We start from the raw sequence: 27,296 nt of genomic DNA, 5'->3' as shown, positions 1-27,296 counted from the left end.
ACATCTTAATAAAACAGAGGAATGAATATCAAGAGCAAGATGAGGAGGAGGACATGCAGAGCGAGACACAAAAACAATGAAGGGGGGTCCGAAAGATGGATGGAGTGCTCCTGAAAAAGAGTAAACGACAGCAGACAGAGATGAAGAGAAGGGGGTGGGGGGGTGGTCCTCTCCAGTTAAACCACCACATATTTTCCCTCGTAAGGGATATAATTTACACAAACCCACTAAAAGGTCAGGAGCACAGCATGTGATGCCAACTCCAGCAGCCAATACATTTTTTGTTTCTCTTTCTCTTTCTGTCTGTCTCTCTTTCATTTTGTCGCCGTCTTTGTCGGTCTGCCTCCCGGAGCATCCCATCCTTTCCATCTATTTTTATAGGACACACTCCAGTCACTGTGGATTTTAGATTGGGAGATGCTTGTGCGTGTCCGTGTGTGTTATTCAAAGACTGTATGTCTTTAAGCAATCTTGGTTTTCATAGCATGTGGTTGGCAGGCAGTGGTGTTCCACTCATGTTTCAATGTCTCGCATCCCCATCTTCATTATGGTCACAACACAAGGAGAGGAGGGGAAGAAAGGGCTAGTATTACAGCAAAGGTGGAATGGGCATGCATCTGCATGTACGCTGGGGAAAGAAAGGTTTACAGACATAAAGGCTTTGTGTTAAAGAGAAAACAGAAGCATGCTGGTGAATTACACAGCCTTAATGGAGCAAGCTGTCAGTATATATATCTAATGCATATGAATGCAGAATCTTTAGGCATGAGATGAAGATTTTGGTATCAGAAGCGTTCTGGTTTCCGTTTGTAGTATAGAGAAGCATTTACCACTGAGCGGTGCAGGGTAAAAGTGGGGCACATGGTGGTTTTGTAAAAGGCCAGATCACAGCAAAATTGCTCAAATACCACTCGCGCAAAAGCGTAACATTTCACATCAGGCAGCATTTGCCACATTATGGAACATCCTGATAATGTTAGCTCCAGTCATACTCTGGAAGCAACATGGAAGCTGTCACATCTCGTGAGACAGAGGACGACAGCAGTCGAAAATTTAAATGCTTTGCAAAAATAACTGAAAACATTTGAGTTTTCCTGTAACAAAAGGGAAAAATAAAAACCTGGAGACACCGTCTGAGAGAAAACACCGTGGAGACACAAGCTCGTCCTTTAACCAACACTCAACAGAGCAGCAGAGTGTCATTTCTCAAGGCCAGGAGGTTGGACTAGGTCAGATGTTCACCGCTCACTTCAAAGCGTGAAGACGTCTGATGACAAAAGACGAGCAGAAAAGTCTAAAAGACACGAATGACTGAATTCGCCGTGTGTGCGTGTGTTAGCTTGCACAGTAGAAAGCTTGTAGCTGACGATGGAAACTGTGCACAGCCTGCCAGCTCCCAGCTGTGAGTCCCCACAGTTTCACAGCAGCACTGGACCGTGGACAGACCATGATGGCCAGGATGTGCAGAGGACAGTGAAGAATAATACAGACCACCTCACCAGTGCACGTGTGTCTGAATTTCTATCGCCACTCGTCCATCAAGCCTGTGTTTTTTCCGTCCAGTGATAATGAAAGGTTCGCTCCACTAGAACACCACCCAGGCAGGTCATGGTGAAAGACCCAGCAGCTCCCCGGCTTTGTCCCTTTGGCCTCTACAGAACAAGTGGTCCTTTAAATATTTTCCTGCCACTGGGCCTCTCTTTCCCTCCAGGCTGATCTTTTGGTCAAATGTGTTTGTCTAAGGTGCTTTGTGAAGGAGTTACTTTTCCACCCTCGCTCCGAGACCCAATCCACACAACTGGCATATAAAGAAACCCACTGGAGAGGAAAAACAGTGGGACACAGTAAACATGTAAGTGCAAAGTTGAGTGGGCACATCAGCTTTACAATGTCTGTTTTGACAAAATCTAGCTCCTGGTTTGAAAGGAAAGAAGAAACTAAAAGAGGAGAGCTGATAGAGAGGGATATATTTTCTAATAGGATGCTAATTAAGATATTATGCCGGCCTGATAAAACAAAGAGAGAGATAAGACACTGTGATCACTTGGGTTATAGTGACTAATCTAGACTGAATTGAACTAAGAGCAAGTGGATACAAAAGAAAGAAAAAAAGTGGAATTCATTCCTATAAACTGTTTGTTTTAAGGTGTACCATCTTGTTAAAATGTCACCTATATGGCGCCTGTACGCATGGCTGAAGAAAGACATGGATGATTAAGTGCGTGTCACTCCACCTGTCAAATCGTGCTGAGTGATGATGAATACTGTTTGGCGATGGTCTGCATGTGCTGAAAAAGATCCGTCCAGGCACGTATGTGTGTACAGCATGTATGACAGCATGGCATGTAGTGCGAAAAAGCATGTGTGTGTGTGTTTGACTGACCTATCCAGCTTGCCGGTAGGAATGCAGCCCCTCTAGCTCATGGTTGGCCAGCTGTGTTAGAGACACCTGTGTCCCACATGCCCTCAACAAACGTGCACGCGCACACACACATATGTAAGCACGCATGCATGCACACACATACACGTGTGTATGCACACACGCAGGCACGCACGCCCCTATGTCGGGGTTATGTTTTGGCTAAATCTCTCATGCCCCCTGTCCCCACACACATTCAACACATAATGGACCAGGACAGGAACCACTTTCAGGGGTCTTTCGCAGTGGGAGCTATGGTTGAGAAAATCCATAGACTTTATGGGAGACAGCACACCACAGAAAACACCCCCCCAAAGTCCCCCGTGTGGGTCTGTTTGCCTGCACCAATGACGGCAGCAACAACACCGACAGGTCCATTTTCACCCTTAACACCAAAATTTACCAGCTGCTGAAAAATTTGCAGTGTACAAATGATGCCTTAAACTTACTGTAAAACAGTTTCTCTCAATCAACAATCATGACAAAATCTGTGTTCCTCATCAGTTTTTGTGGCCAGGGGAAAAAAAGTATGACACAAAAGATGGCAAAGACACAATGGAGGGCTTACATTCCCAACTCTTACAAGACTTTACCTCCCGCTTGTCCCAAACTCTCCAGTCCCCCCGAGGCCTCGCACAAAGCTGTCATACAATAGCTGACTGACTAATTGACCTTGCTGAAATAATGTTAGCTGGCTTCAAACAGAGGACATTCAGCTGATGCTAGAGCAGGAAAGTCCACAGAGGTTTCTTCAAGAGCACACAGACTAAAGACCAACTGGTGTTCCCCCTGAGGGTCCTCCACCTATTCTTCTCTTCTCCCACTCTGACTTGCTTTGCACAATGGGGAAATTATTTCCTGGCCCCCATCACCTCCTCAACTCTCCCACCAATTACATTTTGATGAAATTTTTTAATCTGCTTACACTGAGTGCACTTGCACGGACACACACACATCCTTGCGCAGGAAAACAGGGAGGCAATGCAGGTGCAGAGTGGCTTTTGTTGTCATAACATTTCCATAGAGACGAGACAAATCTGACAGGTCGTGACTCTGTTCAGTCCTTTGCCTGCTATTTTCCTCTCTATTGTCCACGTACCATTAAGCAACATGTGAGCACACACACATATCTACTGCATATAAATACAGTGAAGCCCCCTGTGCGTCTCAACCTCTGGTGATGCATTAGAGCATCCAGTCACATGACCAGTTGTGCAGTGAAAAAAACTCACACACACACACAGACGGTGAGTAGCGGCATGCCTCAGCACTTTTCCCATTAAACTAAGCGTGGCATATTACTCCTGCCTCACTGACACTGACATGTTTCCACAATGTGGGCGGACAAATAGGGCCCACATGGGAAGTGACATCAGCCAGGAGCACATGTGGCCCACCTGCCACCGACCAATCAGGGAGCCTCTTTGATAAAGTATTTCCTCTGTTTTCTTTTCAGACAGCAGGCCTGCCAATGACAGGCCCGGGATCACTGGTTTCTATCATGGAAACATGATCATAAAAGAGAATACAATGAGCAGACAATCCACCTAGCCTGCTCTCTCTATTAAACGATAGGAAAAGTCTGCTCACTCAAACTCACTTTAAAAAAGAGGGAAAGCTGGGCTGGATTTGCTATCGTGCCAGATGTCAATGACTGCTGTGCTGATGTTACACAGACCATTTACCCATGAGAAAAGCCAGTGGCTGAGTATTTAGAGATTAGCTTTGGCATCACTATTGGCAACCATGTTTGGTTCTAAGTTTCTAGACTGTTTTTTGGGCTGAATTTGAAATGAAACGATGACTAAGGTGTTCAACTGCCAAGTACTAAATGAAGCATAATGAGAGAGCTGACTGCTCAAATGTCTCTTGACCAGGTGTGTTTTACTCCATCATTGGTTCATGCACAGAATTAAGGCTAGAGTTGACTCTAGTTGTGGCACTTTCATTGAAGTATACAGTTTTTCTTTGTCATGCGGAACAAGGAAGCCATCATGGGACTGGAAAATCACAATTAGGTGGCTGAAACCAACTGTTTGGTGCATTTTTGGAATAAAGATTGAACTGTTCGGTAGTTATAAACAAGCTGGTGGACCATGGAAGACCAGCGCAGTGAAAAGTGAAAAGACCCTTTACAACTGTCCAAGTAATCAGCATTCACCAGGATGAAGGCGTAGACGAGTCAAAAACTATACTCAAGCATAACCTGAGGGATAAAAAGGGCAGGTTACAGTTTGCACAAGTGCAGTAAGAAATTTACAGAGTTCCAGAGGAAAGGGTTATGGACAGATGAGACAAAGATCAACATGTACAGTACCAGAGTGATGGGCAGATAAAAGTGCAGGAAAAAAAGGAACATCTCATGAGCCGAGAAATACCATCTCATCTGCCAAACATTTTGCCCTGCTCACTTCTGACAGCAGTAGCAAGATGAATGCACATCTGGCCTGCTGAGACATAAGGAAATGCATCTAAATGCGTTGAACAATAAATTATCATGCAGCAGGACAATGATCCTCAAGCCAACATAAAAAAGGCCAAATTTGTTTGAATTATGTATGCCTCACTAAAACACATCCTCTGACTTGGATGTAAACCATTTCAAATTCAAGCTGAATGTCAGCACTTTATTCACTTTTTTGAACCAGAGTACAGAGCCAACACAGCATAAAACTTGTCAAATATTTATAGATTACACTGGGGTCTTCAACCACTTTTGATCAAATGAACTTCCATGTTGACAAATCATTGCAGGTTAGAACCACCACAAGTTTTATCTTGGTTTTAGCTTGGACTGGATAATCTAAGAGGCTCTATCCATCTCTGTCCCTTCCACATACAGACGTACATATTGCATGAATTATGTGTGCATCAGTATCACAATCTCTCTATCACTCACTTTGTAGCTTCATTATTCTTTGTAAGGCTATGAGGTGTGCAGTGACGTGCTGCCAATCTGCAGCAGTCCCAAAGGCAGCAGCGGAGGCCAGGCTGCAGGGCGGGGGTGGGTGGGGTGCAGGGCAGAGGAAACCTTCTACTAATGGGAAACACACTTCTCTCCATCGTTCAAATTGCTCTTTCTACCACAGCAGAGAGAGCTGGCAGGCATCCAGGAGGTGACTGGCTTCCAGAAGTGAGGCATGATTCAAAAACGGGAGCTCTGCCGCGCCACGGTTCCTGATTCTCGTGAAAGGGACAATCATGAGCCTTGTAAAACAAATGCATGTGTTGAAAGAGAGCTAGGGGAGAAGAAGAGGGGAGTATATAAGAAGGCATGAAATAGAAAGACAGATAGATAGAGGACGTGGTCGACAAATTGAATAAAAAAATAGACAGTAAAGGATTTTTAAAAGCAAAAAGAAATACAAGCAGGCTTGGAAAACAGTAGAGATATTAAGTATAATTACATAACAAATGGGGCACGAAGACAACCTTGTGGATTTTCTTCGTTTGGAGGATCTCCTTGAACCTGCCTTTGCGGCTCCTGCAGAAACAGTATCCCATTGCACTGATACTTAATAACAGTGTGTTTATTTTTCTCCTGGCATTACATCCATGTATTGTGAATAATGGCCTGTGCTGTTTCCACTTTGCATCCTCTGCCAACCCAGCCTTCTTCACATCTCTATCAGACGCTCAGTTACTGGATATCTACCCCATTAAGCAAGGAGAAAAGTGCTGAAATGGACTTGGGATGGCCCAAAGTAGTGTGAAGGCTTTTGGTGGGGCAAAGATCCCAAATGTTATTGCCAATGCATTTTTAATAAAAGGGAAAAAGGACATTTTTCCAGATGTTGGAGAAAAGCAATATCTGCAGCTGCAAGTGCAACGCGGCTGCTGTTTTTGTTAAGGATGGAAAGTGAAGTCTGACACTGTCTCAAACTCCAAAAACGGAGACAGACTCGAGTGAGGTTCCAGAAACATCCATCCATCCAAGCCATCCAGTTTTGAGCCATTTGTGCAATTACCTTAACAGCATTAAGACGTTCTCAACTGCCACGTAATGCAAAACAGCTTCTCTTGACAAATCATCTCCAGTTTAGTCTTAGAAAGTATAATCCAAACCAAAAAGAAAATAAAGGTGAATGGAAGGAGAGAAGGGGAGGTAGGAAAGAAGGAGGTAGCTGAAGGTGGGAGGGAGAGATTTTTTCTATTTTCCTTCTGTGGCGAGTTCACACAAAAGGGTCCTTCTGATCCCTGGAGTGCTGAGCACATACCTGCGGGATGAAATCAAAACCCTCTGTGAATTATATTAAATATCCCCTGCCAAACGCTCCACATACTTCCATGTGTTTTTACCAGTTCTGGAAGGCTCCATAAGGCTCTGCTCTAAAAGAACCCCACTTAATTAGAATCCCAGACACCAGCACCTTCAAAAACTCAGCTCCCTCCTTCCATTTTGTCTGTAAAGGATAAGAGAGAAAGAGGAGTGAGAAACAGAGGAGTGGGGGGACAAATGGTAACAGACAGAAAGTCTAATAGGTGGCCAGATAAGGATAAAGAAAGGATTCACTGAAGGACAATGGCTGTATTTTTGATGGGTTAGTAGGGCCTAGGAATTATGGGACATTTGCTTTGTTAGTTGATCACGGGGATTGAAAGAGAAACAGAGGACTTCTTCAACGAGGTGTTATGGAGTAAAAGAAGGTTGGTATTGCCACATGAGCCTCCAAGAAAAGCCCATAAAAGCTCACAGAGAGGCGATATAAGAGGGGATTTCAGAGCTCCCTGCTTCATCCTCTTTTCCTGATCAAACTCCCCCTCCACTGAATCACAAACTGAAACCCCAAATGACTAACAGATTCCAGACACCATGTTTCAACTGTCAGAACGCACAGTTCAGGTTTTTGACAGAGCGTGTGCGGTCACATCTTTACCCTATTCCCTCCCCCAAGGCCACGCTGGAGAGGGGGCGCAGCAGCTGAACTGTCGACTTAACACTAAGGATCAACTGAGTATTGTAGTCTTGTCTTTCCCTCCACCTTAAACATGAGTTTCTGAGCTGGACCCGAACAACAAAGCTCCATTTGGTATTGGAAAGTGAACTCTGAAAAAGGAGCAAGGTCAAACTATCGTTCAAACGTTCTGTGGCATTTTTTTGGTCTGGTTTGGTTAGTGGTGCTGCAGCTGCACCTAATCCCCACAGGAAAGCCTTCATCTGGGACTGATTTTAGAGCGCCTAGGACCGGGTGGGAGAAAGGGGGGACTGTTCTGTAAAAGGCTGGTTCCCTTCTGGGGCACAGGCCTCCTCTCAAGCCATCTGATTAAAGGGAGTTTGGCTCAATTACGCCCAATGACTGGGCCCTGCTCCCAGGCACGACCCTGGTAAGAAAACACACAGGAATAGACTGTGGACAGGCAGGAGGAGGGTGTGAGTACGTGCATCACACCTGGGGCACTCCCATGCATCCACCGCAAAACCTCTCTGTCAGCTAACAGGGCAGTCTGTCAGCAGTGCTCGCCTCGGAGGGCGAGCTCTTTGTGTAACCCGTGACTGGGTTGAGAAAACAGTGGGGTCGGCTCTCCAGGGACAGGCTCATGTCCTCTCCAATCGGGCAGGGTGGATAGCGGTGGTCACTGGGTCACAGCAATCTGTTTTAATCAGGCTCATGGCTGAAAAAAACAGAGCAGCAGAGGTGCACCATGATGAGGAGTAACAGAAGATGCATGTGCGTATGGGCCTACATGTGTCCCTTCATGTGTTCGTGTGCTTGAGGAGAGGAGCAGAACATTGGTAGCGACAGAGGACAATTACAGGGGGTTAAGGCCAGAGCTTTCTCTGAGGTTACAGTTTCATCATGCTGAATTCTAACCAACTGGACCCTCGGAGAACTCATTGTCAGCTTTATGACACCATTACGAGCCGCTTCACAAGCACGCTTCATCAAGACTTTGCTGTGTTAACACTGAGTGTGGTGAATGTGTGTGTAGCTGCTTAAGTGGGGGAGTATGGATAATTACCGTGACGTCTCAAGCATTTACACGGCAAGCTGGTTGCAATCGTGCCCAGTTGTAAAGTTCACTGATTGCAGCTGGCTTAGAGGCCCAATTAAAGTCATTATTATAATTCAGGTTTATAGCGGGAAGACTATGAGGGAGAGAGCGGTACACAGAGATCCACGCTGTTCTCCAATGTCCAGATCTGCAGCTTGTATGGAAAACGGGCATGCAGTAATAGCTACCTCTGCACAGTTAAAAACACCCCACTCAGACTCATCACCCTCCATGCCTCAATTTTTCAGTCTACATTTCAAACCCAACCAAAAAATAAACATTTCCCCTCTATTATTCTCCATCCAAATTATATTCCGCCCACAACCCCATTTTACTGGCTCATGCTCCCGGGCCTCTTTATGTTGTGACACTCCAAAGAAAACAGTCCTACTGAATGTTGTGGACGAGCACAGCTAACCTGACACAAGCCAGCTCGCTGCTCCGATTACACACCATGTTTACCACGGCCCTTTTAATTAAAAACAGACAAGAAAGAAGAACAAATACATCTTTATATGTACCTCAGGCCTAAAATGACAGGGAGGAAATGCCCCACTATGGATGCTCGAAGTTGAGCTTCCTCTGCTGCTCATGCACAGCGGTACAGTTCAATCTCTCAAGTGCAGAAAAAAATGGAGACAAGGTCTCCTTTTGATTCTTGCATTTAGTCTTTTTCATCGCTTCTTTGTCATACGCAAGAGACATTCAATGAGGCAATGCTGAACTAAAACAATATTATCCACAGAAAACTCACCATAACAAAGCAGAAACAAAGATTTCAAACCCTGAAGGATAGAGGGAACTTGAGGACAGCCTAATGCTGAAGGAAACAAGATGAATGATGGCAAAGAGCGGTGCCTTTGCCTAAGAAACGACGCTGCACAGTGAGATCCTGAATAAACAGAGGCTAGCATGAGTGGAACGAGGCCCAGACACGAGCCTCGATCCCGCAGCTGCATTATAAAACATTGATAAAAAAAAGATACAGCAAGACTGAGTAAACGAACATTTTGACCTTGCTGATTACCTAGAAACAGGCCAGCCATTTCTGTTATCAGCGTCTGCTGATTGCAGACTACATCTAGGAGCTATTTCGCTTCATAAAGTGTTTAGCCAACGCTTAGGTGATATGACTGAATGAGAAGTAACGATTACATTTTGCCCCCAAAATTAACTCCTGGAGCCTGGTTGTTGAACAAGGCAAGCATGTTGGTGAAAGTGTTCTGGATGCTTCCCACCACGGAGATTGACAGACAAGAACGGAGCCTCGGTCTGTAACTGCAGCCTGGGTCAAAAGCCCAGACGTGACCTTGGTCAAAGCTGCAGCTACATGTAACAGGGCAAGAAGCAAGCAGGAGGCGGGTGAACGATAAAGCGGGTAATGTGGGGCAAGGGGTGAGAGGGTATATAAAAAGCCTAAACCTAAAGGGTCCCTTATACTCCCTTTAGCACAAGCCATAATTAAAAAAAAATCCTGACTGACATGTGAAAAGTTTGCTGCACCAAAGTCTGATAGAACTGTTTTAACAGATATCTTTCAGGCTCAACAGAGAGAATCTGGGAGTGAAAAAAGAGTGGTTTGGAGGGAGAAGGAAATATTGTGGCACAGTAAATGTGAGAAATGAGAAGGAAGGAGAAAAGCCAGAGTGGCAGTAAAGGCCAAGGTCTCATCTGTCATTTGATTGCTTACCTGCTTTCTATCTGTGCTGGCCCGCAGGCAGGAGAGGATGCGGCTTTGGGAGTGATAGTTGGAGGGATGACACACCATCCCAGCATGATCGAAGTGATTTAATACAGGACATACGGCTGATGGGTCAGCACACACCCAAGCAATTATGTTCAATGAAAAATCACATTTCAAATTAACTAGTACCAAAATGCAGGAAACCAAAGGGCTTTTCTCTAATTCAAAGGAAATTAAACTTGTTAAATAGATCCAATATGGTGTGCTCATCTGCTGACTGAAGAAAGTACGGACAGACACCTAGAAAACCAGACAGTGGCTGAGTAACGAGACATCAGGAAGACTTAACAGCTTGTCACCAGATGAGCAGGACAATTTGATGGAAATCCTCCCATTGCATCTACATTCTCTTCAAGTTGCGCCATCATCGCACTCATCACACCCACCACAACACAGTGGCGACAGACTCGAAATATAAAATTCGACATTCCTCCGTCTGTGAGCAGAGACACCACGAAGACGAACCGGCCAATAAAATTAGCTAATTAACGCTGTCTTCTGTGGTTTTAGCAGACACCCAAATCCTGATGTGCTGTATATGGAAGTGCTAGGTGGGGATTTTTTCCAGACATATAGTTTGAATATCACAAAAAGGCTTTGGTAATGGGAAGTGAGTGAAGGAATCAGATATCCTCCACGAAAAGTATGCTGGCACCGAACAATGCGATGGATTCCAAAGAGGCCCTCAGACAGGCAGCTATCTGTCTCACTCAAATGAAGGAGGAAGTGGAGGAAATGGAGATGAGTGGCGAGCACAAGGGCAGAGGGAGGAGGGAGAGTGGAGGTTGTTATTTAGTACCCCGCTGTGTCAACTCCTAAATGTCTCTCTCTCTCTCACACACACACACACACACACACACACACACACACACACACACACACACACAGAGAGATTCCATAGGGAAGGAAAAAACAATGACATTCCTCAGACGCCGCTTCCCTACATTAGTCTTGGGCTGCTAAAAATGGTTACTATTTACATAAATTTACATTGTACTGTAATTCTTCATACGTGGGCATGCAGAGACTCTCAAATAACCTGTGCCGAGGAACATATGCAGCCTTATCACAGAAAGGCAACACAAAAGGACCACTCTGAGCGCTCTGTGCCGCTACCTCTCTGCCTTTTTACAGTAATAATAAAGGTAACAAATTTGTTCAATCCACCGCAGCACGCTGAATCGCTTGGCAGGGTCTGCTCTGCTCTGGTTTGGAATGACTTGGCCAACCAAACTGTTTATAATAGTACTAAAATGCATGAGCTGGATCTGACAAAGGAATCCGCACTCCAACCCCTCTGCTCCCTTTCGTCCTCCATCCTTTCATTCCTGTCCTCTCTGGAGCCTGGCCACGCTCCCCCTCTGCTTCGGTCCTCGGCAGCCGTGTTTGGAAAAATAAACGGAGCGACTGCACGAGGTCGGGAGCAGAAAGCGACAAGCAGCGGCGCTCAAGGGGAGAAGTGTCGACGTGTCTACCGCCGTTGCCTGACCCTTTACACTGGCTGTGAACGGAGGGACACAGAGCACACACAGAGGATATAAGTCTCTGTGTGTGTCTCTGACCCAGGAAATGGCAGGAATGTGGAGGGACAGTTTCACAGCTCTGGGAGGTCTGCGTGCCCGTCCAGTCATAAAGCTGCAAGAGAGCCTTACAATGTGTGGAGGCCCTCCATATATTGTTCCACATATTTAAATGCCACCGACCAACATTCTCACACCACATACATATACTGCATGCCAAGTATGTCAAATCACACACGCACACAGTCAAACTTTGTAGTGTAACACATGACCTCTTACTGACAGACTCTAAAGTGCAACAGGGTCAGTGTCAGTGTCAGTGGTTGTGCACTGATGGAGTACTCACCCGCTGGAAGTGCCAAGTGACACTGAGCTGAGTGAGGAGCTCAGCTTTCTCCTGTCCCAAAGCCTCACCTCCCGACTGCGCATCTACACACACACGCAACAACATGAGAGGCTAAGCACACATGTCAACACAAATATTCATACCAACAGATGAGGTGACGCAAACTAAATGAGACAGAGAGCATACACACTAATGTTAGATAAACTAATTAGTAAGTGTTGTTATTTTAGGGATGTTGGTGTGTCTATTTCGCCTCATCAGTTTTGTTAAGTGGGTTTTTAGGATTTTAAGATGTCGCTGACAGGTGCAGTAATCCATGATGATAATTTCCACTGCTGTTATCTCAGAGGCACAAGCCACGCATTGCATTGCATGGACTTTTCTGCACAAAGTATGTGCATGTTGTTGAGCATATTTCACTCCACTGTTAACATTCTTTGATGGCACTACAAAATAAGCAAATTTCATACTTTAAAACTTGAGCATTTAAGATGTCAGAAAGTCAATATTGTAAACATTTACATTCCTCCTAAAATGTTAATCAGTGTGTGCAAATAATATTTGACAGAAAAAAGGAATTACCGCATTATTGTAGTCTTGTTATCTCATAATGTTCACATTTCACAATAAATATAGGCACGGGTAAAAAATAAACTCACATAAGCAAAACTCTAGCAGATGCACACACACACACTTGTTTCATTGCATGAAATAACACACGTTAGAAACACGGGACTCCTGGTCGATGCAAGATGTGCAAGGGCATGTAACGAGCTCCTGAGACATTCTCACCATATCAAAGCCGGTGGTGACTAAAAAGTCGTCTTTGGTCCACAGGATCCTTGAATCCTTGTTGCTCTGAAGGCTCTTGGCGCTCTAGGGGACAAACAATGCAAAACTGTAAATCAGGCGACAAAATAGGACAAACTAATTACATCTTACTCGACCACTTCTTGAAGTCTGTGACTCTATTGAGGTATAGTTCAAGGTAACAAGGGGGGTGATGAGTGAATGATTTGCAGGGAAGAGAAAGAGACAGAGACAGGAAGGAAGGAAGACAGACAGGACTTTTCCCAGGTGCCTCTGACAGATCCCTGTGGTTGGACAGAACAGGACTTGTCCCATGAAAGGAGCACTTGTTATTGTTGATGTAGAAGACAAGGTGACTTCTGCCCCGAGTGCAGCTTAGATTACCAAACTGTGACACTGCGTCTGTGTGCGTGCGCTCATGGTACTAAGGCTTTGTTACGCTGTTTCCATGGGTAATACGTGTCAAAACAGCACTGACATGGGTTTGATGGGTGGTCTTCAGGTGCAAATGACACATGTTGTCAGCCCAAAAACAAGAGGCAAGAGGAAGAGGACCGTGTACGTGAGCTAATGTGCTGGATTTTGTACACGTACTCAACATGGTGCTGCTATTGAGTCAAGCCTACTGTAATTATGAGCGTGAGGACAAAAGAACAGACAAGATGCACAAGGCTGGCTCAAACACTGTCAATCTGCTACTTAAAAGTGTGCTTCTTAAGTAACCAGAGCTTTAAAATGCCTTAAAACCATGCTGTTTAGAGCTTCTCTGTCAGGCCTGAACTCTTGTCATGTCTCACAGCCGCAGTCAGCCAGTGAGCCCCTTGGTATCTGTGTACTAATGCTAGAGTTACACTGAGCTTTCCCATAAGGCACGGAGGTCAGCGATGAAGTTTCCATGGAACAGGAGCCGTCAGCTCCTCTGTCCACTGTGTCTCCCCAAATTACTGTTGTCATTTTTATGGCCGCACTAACCTTGAGGAGCGTGGCTGGATGTCAGTGTGTGGCAAGAGGACAGAAGCTTATTTTCTAAGGCTCAATTTTCGCAACCTCTACAGGAGCGCGCCGCCTCCTTCTCGCGTCACTGTTAAATGGCCGCAGATGACAAATTGCAAAAACAAATGGGGAGAATTTGAGCTGCCATGTTGCACCCCTAAACACGACTAGGCTACAGGGTAACAGGACTCTGGACAACCTCCATTAACGTATGGTAAGACTGTGACTGGGTCCAGTGGGAAGAACTCAAGGACACGGCTGGACAAACAGGGATGAGCAGAGAAATATTAAATCTGTGTGACACACACATGTGGACCCAATTAATTCAAAGTCAAACCCCACTTCCTTTTCTCTCCTTTCTGACGTCACTCTTGCCACATGGCCGGCCTGGTGGTTTGAGCATGGACTGCTAAGAAGGAAAAATTTGAATTGCTTTAAACTGTCTAAATGAAACGTTTCATTGGCGCTTGCTCGTCCCAAATCCTCTCCAGGGTGTTTCTTACTCCGGTGCATGCAGACAATTAAATGACACACATGTGTTAGCTCACTCCGTGTGAGCAGGAGCCCTAGAAACAGAAGAAAACGGAGGATACGGGTTGTCATTTTTAAGTCTGTGGAATTGCTGCTTGTTTTATTGATTTCAATGAAAAGGAATTTTAACAGTTCACTCCCTTCCCCATAGGAGCACTGTAACTGCATCTTATATTGTTTAGTAGATAGAGATATGTAGAAATGTGGCACCAATTTGAGGATGAATCATTTTAGTGACTAAGCACAGGCAGCATCTCAAAAATCACATTGCTCAGTTTGTGCACTGTTAAAACAACACAATACTCCAAGTGACGTCTGAACTGTTGGTGACTCTCTTGCAAATTATCAATATAGAACATGTAAAAATTAACTTTGACAAAGCTAGACTGGCTGTTTCGCCTGCTTCCAGTCTTTAAAGGAATTACAAACAGCAGGTTGCCCTTCACCCAGGACGTCTGTGCAGCATCTTCCCTGAGACAATAAGACTCCCAGAAGTTACTGAGCCCAGCTGACGTTTGTCAAGTAATAGAAACAACACGCAACTTTCCCAAAACTAGTCATTTTATATTCCAGTCTCTGTACAAATAAAAAAAACAAGATACAACATGTAAATTAGTCATCTTCAGAAGTAGTAGGTGGATTTTGAGCTCTTGAGTAAGCCTGGCTAGCTGTTTCCCCCTGCTTTCAGTCTTCATGCTAAGCTAAACTAAGCTAATCACCTCCTGGCTCTAGCTCTGTACAAAACGTACATATATGACAGTGGTATCAATGCTCTAACTTTGAAAAACAAAGAAAATAAGCCTATTTTTTGAAGCAATCTTGGCGGCTAAAGTACATACCACACATCTTCTTCCTGGAAACACAGAGATTAAATGGACATAAATCTTCTCTAAATTTGGAGTTGAAAGGGTTTGAAGATTATTTCCTCAGAATATAAAGCTTATTCCAAGACTCCTGTGCTGGAACCGTCCCTGTCAGTGAAGCAGAACGAACTATAAATCATCAGCAGTCAACTGAATGTGTGCTTGTAGGCCAAACTGGTGGTTGAAATCAAATTTATTGTTCTCAGCTATGAGGGGACTTGACATCGTTACATATGTTGAGCGCACACACTGACATCAAATCGCTGCTTTGTAAAGGAAATCCTCAGATGTGCACTTCTGCACCTCTCTCAGGGATGATGTGTCTTTGTCCATACCAGCGTTTTATCTGACACCATCTGTATGCAATACAGATGTTTTCTGGCTCCTGGTGTGCTCCCAAATAGCTTTATCCACTCAGAGGGATTAGAAAACACTCTACTGACCTGGCTCTCAAACACGTTTCAGAAGTTACACTACCAAAGCAGTGACAGAGTTGATAATAAGTCCTGGATTGAATAAACACTTAAGTCGTGACTCATGATCATTTTTCAGGCCGCAGTCAGCCGGTATGCCTCGTGCAGGTAACTGAACCCATATTTGCCTTGATAAGTCCCTGCTAGTGAGTCGGTTGAAAAATAGCCCAGATGCACAAGAAAGGTCCAGAGTAAACCAAGACCTCCGAAAAAGCAATAGATCAGAAAAGAGCGAGGGAAGGAGAAAGGCTCAAGCCAGTGCAGTATAAACAGACACAGAGAGAATTCATTGCCATTGGGCTGTTCATCACCGGCACCACTGGCTGATTTCCTTCCAGGGGAAAGACAATGCAGAGGTGGCACGCTGACCAAACTAGGAACAGGCTGAGCACTGACTATTTTAGTCTGTTTAACATGTGGTGTCTGATTCATATTTATGGCTGACAGCAGGAGATTCAAATGCAAGAGTAAACAGCACAACTTCTGCATCATCACTTTGTTTGCCATATTCAGTCATGCTGATCCATCGCTGAGCATCAGATGAGTCAGAGCACCAGAGTGATGTCTGTGTGTTTTCCCACTGCATTATTGTAATTAGTCTCCAATGAGTTGAAAAGTAGCCTCACAGGTGAAGAAAACTAAGGCCATGTTCAGGCCGACAAGAGCCATGTTCAAAAAAACATTCTATGCATATCCTTCAGCCCTATTCAGACATCAAGTCATTAAAATTAATCTGCACATGGATATCAGCACCAAATTTCGCTGCAGTCCATCCAACAGATGCCAAGACATTTCAGTAGTTCCCCAAATTATCAACCTGCTGGCAGCACAAAGTCAGGGGATCATCAAAGTCGGTGGGATTCTGGGGACCATAAATGTACAAAATTTCATAGCAGTCCTTTGAATAGTTGGTTCTTCAGTCGATACCAAAGTGGTAGACGGCCAGTAGATGCCACTAACACGGCTAAAAAGGCAACTGGGACTCTGCAGAAGCTTTAAAAGGTTAGAACCGTCTATGGAGTGAGGAGAACAAAAAGACAAATTTCTCCTTGAGGGGATCAATAGAAAAAAAAAAGAAAAATCACCTTTCTATGAACCGGCTCTGCAGCAGACAGGCTTAGTTTTACCATTACAGCATCCCTCAGGCCTTCACTACGCTGCCTGAGCCAACCAGCTACAAGGCTGAAGGCAAATAAACCGGCCTGACGTCTCTCATGGGAGACGGCTCTGATGTCATCCTTCACCCGGATATGAAGGCACGTGCAGCTTTGAGCCTTTTGATGAAGATGTCATCAGGGCTTGGCGGCTGGAGCAATACAAGTCCAATTGAGGATTAGGGGTTCGCGCCGGCCTCCGCCCACCTTCTCCCAATACACAGCGCTTCAGCTTAAGGAAGCGTGATGCAGCCGTCAGAGAGCTACAATACTACGAAAGCTCCGGGGCAGCCAGAGGACATAACATCTGGACCTGTGTGTGTGTGTGTGTGTGTGTGTATAAATGTTGCCAAACAGTATCTCTCCTCTGCAGTCATAAATTTAACTCAAATTCCGTTCACCTGGAACCCCCCTGCTCACGGCTCAACTTTACCGACACGCTACAAATCGATCATGACACACTTGAAAATGGGGAGAGGGGGAGGGCGACGAAGGAAAAAAAGAAAAACAAGACAAATGTTTTCCTTAGCAGCGGAACAAAGGGTCCCAGTTGATGGAATTTGCACAGAAGGACGGAGAGAAGAGAGAAATGGTTCATGACTTGACAAAATACGTGCAGGAGGTGAAAAGAATCAGTTACACCTGTTTGAGTGACTGGCTCACACACACAAAATGGAGGAAGTCGAGGAAATGACATCACATCTGGGGAAAGAATATTACCAACACAGGTGTCTGCATGGAGATGTGGGAAAATATTTTTCAGACTGCTAATGAATGACGCCTAACAACTACAAAGAGGGAAGAGAATATAAACAAAGGGATGAACGCGTTGCTGGCCGTGATATTGCAAATCAAACTCAAATGACACCGGGAGGGTTTTACACTACAGTTAAACACTTCTCAGACTGAGACACAGGAAAGTGCCAGTCAGCAGTCTGGCCAATTATGGTTTAAAAGGTCTATTAAATATCCTCTCCCAATATAAACAAATGAGGATCACTCCATCTCCTTCTGTCCTTCTCCCCCAGATATTTAACTTCTGAACTTCGACAGACGGAGCGCACATCTGTGTCACTCCCGGAGAATGTTGATTCACCCACCGGGATGAATATCAGGTGTCTGTATGCACATATGGGAACTATCAAAAACTCTGCATCTCTCTCCGTCTCTCCCTCTGACTCTATTTCTGTCTGTATTTGCACCTCTTTGTGTATCAGCTACATTGGGGTGCAAATATTCAACGGAGAGTGCCAGTGGTGCAGAAAATAATGTAGTGTACTGGAAGATGGAGTGCATCCCAGCTTCACCCAGTCTTATTATGCAGTATGATGGCATCTTCCAGTCAGGTAATGTTTGTTTAGAGTAGACAACTGTCAGTCCTGCTCATTTCACATCAAGTCTTACAGTCCTTTTTCTCCATAAAAATAAGCAACATGTAAGACACTGAGGTTAAGCAGTTTTTCTTTTGAAGTAGGTGCAGTTTGACTTCCACTTTTTGCTTTCTTGCCAAGAATTAGACGAGCAGATCGATAACCCTCTCATATCAATCCGTTAAATATGAAGCTACAGCCAGCAGCTGGTTAGCTTAGCTTAGCATAAAAACTGGAACTAAGGGAAACAGCTACCCTTGCTCTGTCTAAAGATAACAAAAACCACACACCTGCGCCTTTAAACCTCCCTAATCAACATATTATTCAGTTAATTTGTGCAATAAACAACATGTAAAATTGACAAGTTGTGGTTTTTATGCTAAGCTAAGCTAACTGGCTGCTAGCTATAGCTTCATATTTATCACACAGACACGAGAATTGCATCGATATTCTCATTTACCAGTGGGCAAAAAAAGTGAAGACGCACATTTCCCAACCTTCAAGCTTCAAGCTGACACCACATATAGCCCCAGCTGCAGCCACTCATCTCTTCAACCTGCTCCTCATTTTCCCTTCTCTCCGTCTTTCCACTGTTCTTGCAGAGCCATCATTCTTTTCCTTTAATTTCCCCTCCTCTAATCAATAACCGTTGCCTTGTAGCTTTCACCACCCTTAAAACAGGCTCCCTCTCAGACTTTTCATCCATGGCTAATTAGTGTTTGCAGCAATTACTGGGGTTTTCTTCATCCTGTTCTGTCTTCATGGGCCATTTAAGCCGTGTTTCTGAGTCAGGATTCACTATCTTGAATGCAACTCTGACTTTATAGAAGCAGGCAGGCTTCTAGAAAAAGGACAGAACGGTTAAAAGACGAAGGAAACTAGAGGGGGTAGAAGATGGAAATCAAACCAGCCGTTTCATTCTTTCATTTCCTCTGCCGCCTACCGCTACTTTTTCTCCATTAATTGGAACCATCTTACATTTCTCCAAAAAGTCCAGAAGCCACAAGCCGTTCTCCTATTTTTCCATACTTCTCCTTCCTCTGTTCTCTCCCTTCCTGAAGATGAAAATCAATGTGCAAGGTCAGAATGTGGGCAGGGGATGTAATCTAAGGAAATGACAACACCAAGTAAATCCGTTAGGTGCAGCTGTAATAGCATTAATCTGAGAAGTGACCCACTGACACTTGCGGGTCATATACTTTGAACTCACGGTGAACAAGACTGTCAGCTTTTACGGTCCATGCAATCTCCAAACAATTCTGTGTTAGAAACATTAAAACTCAGAATACATAACAACCAATTTGTTGCTCAAACTTTCAGCGAAGTCCGACTTCTACTGACTCCCAGACTGTTACTGCCATCATCCTTTTTTCATATTTGCCTTGCCTGCAGTCATTCTTTCCCCCGTCTCATTTCCTTTGTGTCAGCAAGTGAAAAGCACTGTGCAGTAAAAACTAGCTGATATGTGAGCCAACAGGACAATGAGCACAGCTACGGGGCCAAATCTACTTTTCAGAGATCAGGCGAGACCTGCAGCCCCTGGGGAGGGACTAGTGATACGAACTGGAGTGATCCCCAGTTAAATATAGTATCCAGCTAGAATGGGATATCCAGTCTTTAACCTGGGCCAGTAGTTTTTTGATTTTTTTCTTTTCTGTCCCTACACTCGGTCTCTTAGCATTAAAGGTCCAGTGTATAGGATTCAGTGGCATCTAACTGCACCCGTCCCTTTACAAGCGAGCAGGAGAACCTATGGGGGCTTTGAAACTGAGAAAGGTGCTTGCCAGAGTTTGGCTTGCCCATTCTGGGCTGCTGTTGAAACATGGCTGTGCACCATGACGTTCCCCATGGAAGAAGACCTGTTTCCTTTGTAAATGTATAAAGAGCTGCTTCTAAGGTAACAAAAACATCCTTATTTTCAGCTGACTGTACACAAACATACTGTACTTATGTATGCTATATTCCATCTCTGCCATATAATGCCAATAAATCCCCCTAAATCCTACACACCAGTCCTTTAAAACAAGGGTGGAGGAATAAAGATAGGGCGCAGAGACAGGTAGAGAGATGAATAGTGAAAGAAGGGGGAATACTGCACCCTTGGTTTTATGCACTAGGCACATCAATCTTATGGGGATCAAGAGGGGATTTCCTCAATTTCATCCTACACACTTGCCAAATACTACAAGTCCTATGTATCATAAATCCTATATTTCCCACATTATAAGGTGACAGGTGCAATGCTGTCATGAATGTTGTTACAGTTTCACTTTTGGTTTCAGAAATAAATTAAATCATGACACACCCGAAAGACCCATTTTACCCATAAATAAAGTTCTTATTTTCACATTTACCTATAGTAAATAGGGCTGCGACTAACAATTTGCAATAGGACAGATTATTTTCTAAATCAATCATTTGGTTTATAAAACGGGTTCTCCTCTTCAAATGTCTTGTTTTGTTGGACTAACAGCCCAAAACCTAAAGGCATTCTATAGGATCCAGATACTATCATATATAAGTAAGAAAAGAGTCAATTCTCACATTTGAGAAGCTGCAATCAGAGAAATTTTGCCATTAACAAAACAGTTACCTATTAATTTTCTGGCAATAAACAACTCAATTAATCACAACTACTAACAATATCTGTATCAGTAATTCCATATTTCTGGCTGACAGAACAGAGAGCTGGCTCAGCTTCTGTGCATCATGGAGACTTTCTGAGAGAGCGATTGCCACCGAATGCCCGCCACAAGGACGTCACACTGTGTTTTAAGAGGGCAGGAAAAAATACTGGCCCTAGGAATCATTCTACCCGATTGGAAAAATAAATCAAGAGGGAGAAGGAGGTAGATGGAAAAAAGGGGATTTAACAAGCGATTGGTTCCATTTTGGATGGTGGATGACTGAAGTAAAAAGAAAGAGCATGTCGGGGTGTTAGGCAGAAAAAGGGAACGATACAGTGAATGAGATAAAAAGAGAGCTACAGCATAGGTAAGAATGATGACTAGGGGCTGCAATGAGTATAAGATGTGTGGTTTGTCCATGAGTGGCTAAAAATACAGGCAGGAAATATGGACGTTGTGTGTACAAGCACTCTGTAGCCTCAGTGCAGGAGGCCCCGCTTTCTCACCAGTGTAGGCTTTCAGGAGCTGGCACTACGCTACCATACCTCCACCGCTGCTGCTGCACTCGTTTGTTTGCTGCAGTCTCTGTTCAATCAGCCGCATTTAAATTCAATCACTTTTCAGATCGCCTAAATAACAAGGGCTACACTTATGAAAAACAGGAGACTCCCATTTCCATTTCAGACGATGCATGGCGGTGACTGGACGCACGTACTGTATGTCCTGCCCATGGCTATTTGGTGGTGAGGAAGTAATCGTATCCAGCATGTGCATTTGTTAAGGAATCTGAGGGGGCAGGTGTAAAAACCATTACCCAGCCTGAGCCAGTGCAGGTTGTTTTCTAGCCGCTCAACAATAATTCGCTCAACAGGTCTAGCCAAGGAGCACTTGTTTTTTATTTTGGTTATTTTGGATGACTACAGACAAGAAGAGGTCATCTGTCTAAGCAAAATAAATTGATGGGAGATTTATTTTCAGACTCTCAAAGCATCCAGAAAAAAGGCCAGCTAAACTAGTGGTGTAAAAACTGAATTACAGGAGGTAAATTATCCCATGGTGTTGTCTCATATTATCAGTAGAGTCATGAATCATGCATCAGGATGTCATAAAATGTTTTCCAATCTCAACTCTGAGTCCTCCTAAATGTTTTTCAAAACTAGGTTTTGGGTGCAGTTCTGCAGACTTGCATTGTGATTTTTGGTGCAGGCTAGGCAAACGGATCAGTTTAACTGCCCTGCTAAGTGAAATGAAACACTTAAGTGGTAGAAAGGCTGTGATTATTGAGCCACGGTGCTAATTGGGATCCAGGCAGCCAACTGTGCCCGCTTGGGATGTGGTCACCCCTCTCTGGGGCCAGGGGGACAACAGATTGAGCCCAATCGCACCACACTGTGGGGGGACTGGCACCAACTGCACTGTGCCTACTGGCAGGGGCCTCCCTCTGGGAAAACCATCCGAGGTCACGGAGGCTGGTCTTGGATCAGAGCACCATACAGAGCTAATCGGTTCCTGGAACTAACATGATTAACGGGACCACTGAATTGCCCGAATCTGCATTTCAGTCCAAAAGAAGCACTAGAGAGCCAGAGGAGATTTCAAGTGCATGTTTGGTGATCTCTGGGGGTTTTGATGGTTATTGCGGTTGAGGTTCAAGCAATGAATATTGTAGAGATGCACTTAGTGGCTTGGTCCTTTAAATCCAAACAGAGATCAATGGGGCAGGACAGGGCACTAATGACAGAGGAAGGAATGATGCTGCTGAAGACAGCAAGAACTCCGACACCCGAGGCTGATGAGAATCTGCAGGCCAGATCTGCTCCGTGAAGACAAAGAGATGATTCTTATGAAGAGAGGGTGTGTTAGACAGAGCAGGAGTACACAACACAGAGCTAAACATGCCCACACTGTTGCAGACACCACAAAGCCCGTCAATCCCCGTAGCCTGACCTGGGCCTGTTGTCGTTTACGGCTCTTTCATCGCTGCCATGGATACAGTTGGCAAGCATTTCTCCCTCCCTGAAACCACATCATAGAGGCTTCACATCTTCAAAGCACCCCCACGCATTTGTACAGAAGTATGAATTGTGCTCACTGAGATTTGCTCAGGAAGCACATGTGTGCAAGGCATGTCATGTTCATGTCATTTGTGCATGATCACGGAATCCTTTGACCTGTGTAAAGGGTAAGTGCGTTCTTGATCTACTATTTGTTTACTGTAATCAAAGTATGATGTTGAAACTTTCCTGCATCAACTTCAAGGACTTGAGAAATAATGCCTGTCACAGCAAAAGTCTTCAATGAATGGTAGAAAAACAAGGTTCATGTGATTATAATTACACCAGCAGGTGTTCGCCTAAAGGGACGTGAATGTGCAGTGAGATCAAATGTGTAGCATGCTAGCCAATGCCGAGGCTTACAGTATGACTTTTAAACACAGGGTATCGTTTCAATGCCCGCCGCCAAATGTGTTGACCCCTGGCGTACTGTATGTGCAGCAGCAGAGCACGGGGCAGCCGACTGACAACTTGATTAAGTACCTCATCGTCACTGTGCTAACAAACAGCTCAATCCCCCCCCCCCCCCCCCCCCCCCCCCCCCCCCCATGTAGCTAGCATTACTCCAACATTCACTCATCGAGAACTTCGATTCAGCTCTTGCATGAAACCACAAATTGAAGCAGAACCTGTTGTCTTAAGAAGCTCAATTAGTAAAAGATGATCTAAGTTGGCTTTTGGTGGAAAAGGAAGTGTGGCGTTTATAAGACATGTGTGAACCAGATTTCAGGACCCTCTATGCTCACAGGAACAGTAAGCACAGGGGGCCTGTTTCCCCTGAGCTCATTATGAAGACCGCTCATTTTCCTTGGCCTCCTAAAAGAACAACATTCAGCACCAATACAGGTATGCGCACCTGTGTCCCATTCTCATAACCTGTGGTAAACAGCGGCTGCACTGGGGCACAGTGCATTCTTCTACAAGGACCCCTGGGAGACACTACAGGGGGGATTATTTTCATGGGTCTGTGTGAATAGGATCTTTGAGTGTTTGTATCCTGTTTGTACAGAATACAAGGCTGAGTCACAGATATGTACGTTAGCACTGATCATGACAGACTGCTGAGCCAATTTACTTACATTTGGTCAGTTCAGGTTATGTAATATGGAAAAATAGTGAAGGCAGTTAAAAAAAAGATTAATCTCATATTAAACTTGCATGCGTTTCATATGATTATCATATCAGCAATGCTGACACTTACTTATTTGTTTGACTTCAGTAAAATACCTCTTTGCTGTTATTTAGCTTTATCTGTCCTGTTATTTAGCCAAGTATCTGTAATTATATAATCACCAATTTATTTTTCCACTATATAATGAGTTTGATAGAAAACTGCAAAGTTCTGTGACTATTCTTAATAATTACATAAGACATCTTAAATAATGGAAAATCTTACGAATACAAGCATTTGGCAAATACCAGGTGATATAGCCAATAAATTATTTACAATAATCAAAGTCAGACAACGTTTTTCAATTCGGGCATGCCTGCAAAATATGTGTAAGAGATTGGCTTTGCATCTTAGAAAACAAAAACATCAGACTCGGTAGCAGGCAACAAGTCGGAGGCACGTACTTTTACTTTCCTCAGTTAGCTGTCTGCTTGAGAAAAGCACAGGGTGACTTCACCAGGCTGTCTGTCTTAAAGCTCTCAACTCACGTATGCAGCACCACTGTCTGACCTTTACCTAACCACCAGTGTGATTAAGCTAGCATATGGAGAAAACGCCAGCCTTTGGTCAAACTAAGGTCAGCTAGCTGAGCCACGGACGGAGCCCACACTGCACTTTATTCCCCTCAGGGTCTTTCGGAGGTTGGTCTCAGCTGAGTCCCGCTCCTTGTTGCTTGTTGCTCTGTCCTTTAAAGGCGTCCTGTATATGGATGTAGAGCTCATGAGACAGTTTGACAGGACAACTTCTGCTATGCTGCTCTGTCTGATTCAAAGCAAAGATCTGGGTGTGACTTTATGGTTGTCTTACACACACATGTTTATGATGTGTATGTCATTGTAAGCACACAGTATGTATTTAACTCACCACGATGACCAACAGAGGTCTGATGCACAGTCCCGCTCAACCTGTACCCTTTGTGCAAACATCACTTCACACACAAACAGCGCCTGCTACTTTGCATGCCTCAAAACCACACACACTTAACAAATAAACCACAGTAATTGATCATTTGCAAAACAACACAGGGTAGAGAAGATCAACAACAAGCCAATTCGCACCCCGTTCTGCAGTTCTGGCTGTATGGTCCAAAAAAAAAAAAAAGAACCCAGCTCTTGTAATACCTCCAGGAGACTTTGGCCAAGTTTAAAGCAAAGACAGAGGGGCAATTTGCTGTTTTAAATAAAATGGATAGCATAAGCAAAGCAGTGCAAAAGGGCAATTAAAGCCGCATTGTAGTAGATAGTAGAGATAAAGAAGGCAAACTGAGGTGGAGGCACGTAGGAGAGGCTGAAACCGTGCTGATGTCAGTGTTGTTATTAATTACTTTTACATTAAATCAATCAAGAACCTTAAAAATGACAGAAACTTCCCGAAACAAGTGATTCCCCTGTGAACTGATCTCATTTACCATGCAACAATGATTATTTCATTACTGAACATTTAATCCTAGCTTAATCTTTAAACCTCTTGTCTCTAAAATCTGAGAAAATGCCGTGAGATTAAGACAGAGCATGACTGAGAGCTGAAGAAGACACTATTTCCCATGATAGTGAATCTTCTCTCTCAGGATGCATCAGGAGAAAGCGCTAATCGTCATCCATTTTTTGGCTCCAGGTGTCACCCACATGTGCACGCAGGGCCTTAAAGAGTTGGAAACCAAGAGTCTCAGAGCAGCCAGCGCACTAATGAGGCCTCCGCTCACAAACAACACACACATGTTAGCAAAGAGCCCCGTCGCTGCCAGCTGGCACCTATTCTTACCCCTTTCCTCCGAAAAAATACTTCACGTTACCCCCAGAGCACACATCCACAAACAGTCGTGCACACACACAAAGACAAACTCTGTTAATTTGCTAAAGCAGCTAAAACCCCTTGAAACTTCAAATCTCTTCCTCTAAATCGCCATCTCTTTCAACCTTGCACTTCTTGACTCCCTCACCTCCTTTTCCGGCAACCAGACTGACCAACATTCATTAACTCATCCTTCTGCTTATACCCCGACACACAAAACGCAATTCAAACATGGCATCAAACCGAAACCAAGGCAAGATTATCTCTTGGTTTACAATGAAAATGGGTACATAGCGAAGTTTGGTCATAAAAACTAAGAGTATCAATCAGAACTGAGACAGACTCCATATAGTCAGCGATGGAATATCCAGATTTTATGCCACTGTTTTGCCAAGTTGTCCAGGACAGCACAAATCCTGTTCCCTCATTAGGGCAGACTCCTTTCGGCTCAGCCAGATACCCTCAAACTGTAACTAACACTGGCGGTGGGGCGGCCGGTAACACAGGGAGCTGAGGGATGGAGAGAGAGGAGAGGAAAAATCTGAAAAAAGGAGTGTGTGCATCTGTGGGGGGGTGATAGGGGCATAACATCTGGGCTGATTTAACCACTGGCTATTACCGGGTCCTGAAGTAAGCAGAGCCCAATGGAGAAAGGTTCAGACACAAGACACCGTGCATGGGGGCGACTGGGAACGAGGTTGAACATATAAAAAGAGCCAAAACCACATGAGTGAGACAATGGAGGGAGAGACAGAAAAAGACATGCGTGCACTTATGTTCAAGAAGAAACAGACCTGCAGAGACGAACTGATCTGAGGTATGAATAAATGCATTTTCATTCAAGCCAAACTCTGAACAACAAGAGTTGACACAAAGGTTACGTTATTTTCAGCCATGAGGAGGTCACAGGTCACAGGGATTATCGGTTAGATGGGGATCGACCCACTAATAGGCAACTTGACCTCTGCACAACTGAAGACACATTTCTTGCCAGGTGTCTCTTTCTTTTGCATCTCATTGGTTGTTTATGTGGTATCTTGCAGTGCTGTGTTAGTGTGCTTTAAACCGTCACACATTCACTGGGGAGGTGAGAATGCTATGAGGGGAATGTCAATGTGTGCACAGAGGAAAATTTCTGCTATGTCATGTTTACGTCTGGAAAGAAAAATCGATGTTGATTTTTACTGTTAATTATGTCTTCAGCAGCAATGTTACACATGCACAAACAGTCTGAGAGGCTGGTCATTAAATCACATGTTATCACGAGTGGTCACATTCCATCCAACAAGCGTGACCGGGTATATTGGCCATATAGATGAATAGCTTTTAAAACACAGAAGCATTTCTGGCTCGGTTTTCGCTCAAATTATGCAGCTTGTGTAGCTGGAATTTGGAGCTCAGCGTTGAGTAAGGCCGTGACATATTCTTGGAATGAG

At 44.3% G+C, this 27,296-nt stretch overlaps 1 protein-coding gene across 2 annotated transcripts in view; it reads right to left on the bottom strand.

Annotated features, from left to right (window-relative positions):
* LOC121620284 (mitochondrial import inner membrane translocase subunit tim16-like) overlaps positions 1 to 27,296 on the bottom strand; it is a 110,264-nt gene that overhangs the window by 66,092 nt on the left and 16,876 nt on the right. For both annotated transcript variants that reach the window (XM_041956280.1, XM_041956278.1), the window contains exons 8-9: positions 12,816 to 12,899; positions 12,024 to 12,106 (exon numbers count right to left, since the gene is read on the bottom strand). In XM_041956280.1, the coding sequence (XP_041812214.1) occupies positions 12,024 to 12,106; positions 12,816 to 12,899 (167 nt within the window). The remainder of the gene's footprint in view (positions 1 to 12,023; positions 12,107 to 12,815; positions 12,900 to 27,296) is intronic.

Source organism: Chelmon rostratus, chromosome 17, assembly GCF_017976325.1.
Source record: "Chelmon rostratus isolate fCheRos1 chromosome 17, fCheRos1.pri, whole genome shotgun sequence".
NCBI classification, from domain to species: domain Eukaryota; kingdom Metazoa; phylum Chordata; class Actinopteri; order Chaetodontiformes; family Chaetodontidae; genus Chelmon; species Chelmon rostratus.
The sequence above is the reverse complement of the archived record's forward strand: the minus strand, read 5'-3'. Positions and strand labels throughout refer to the sequence as shown.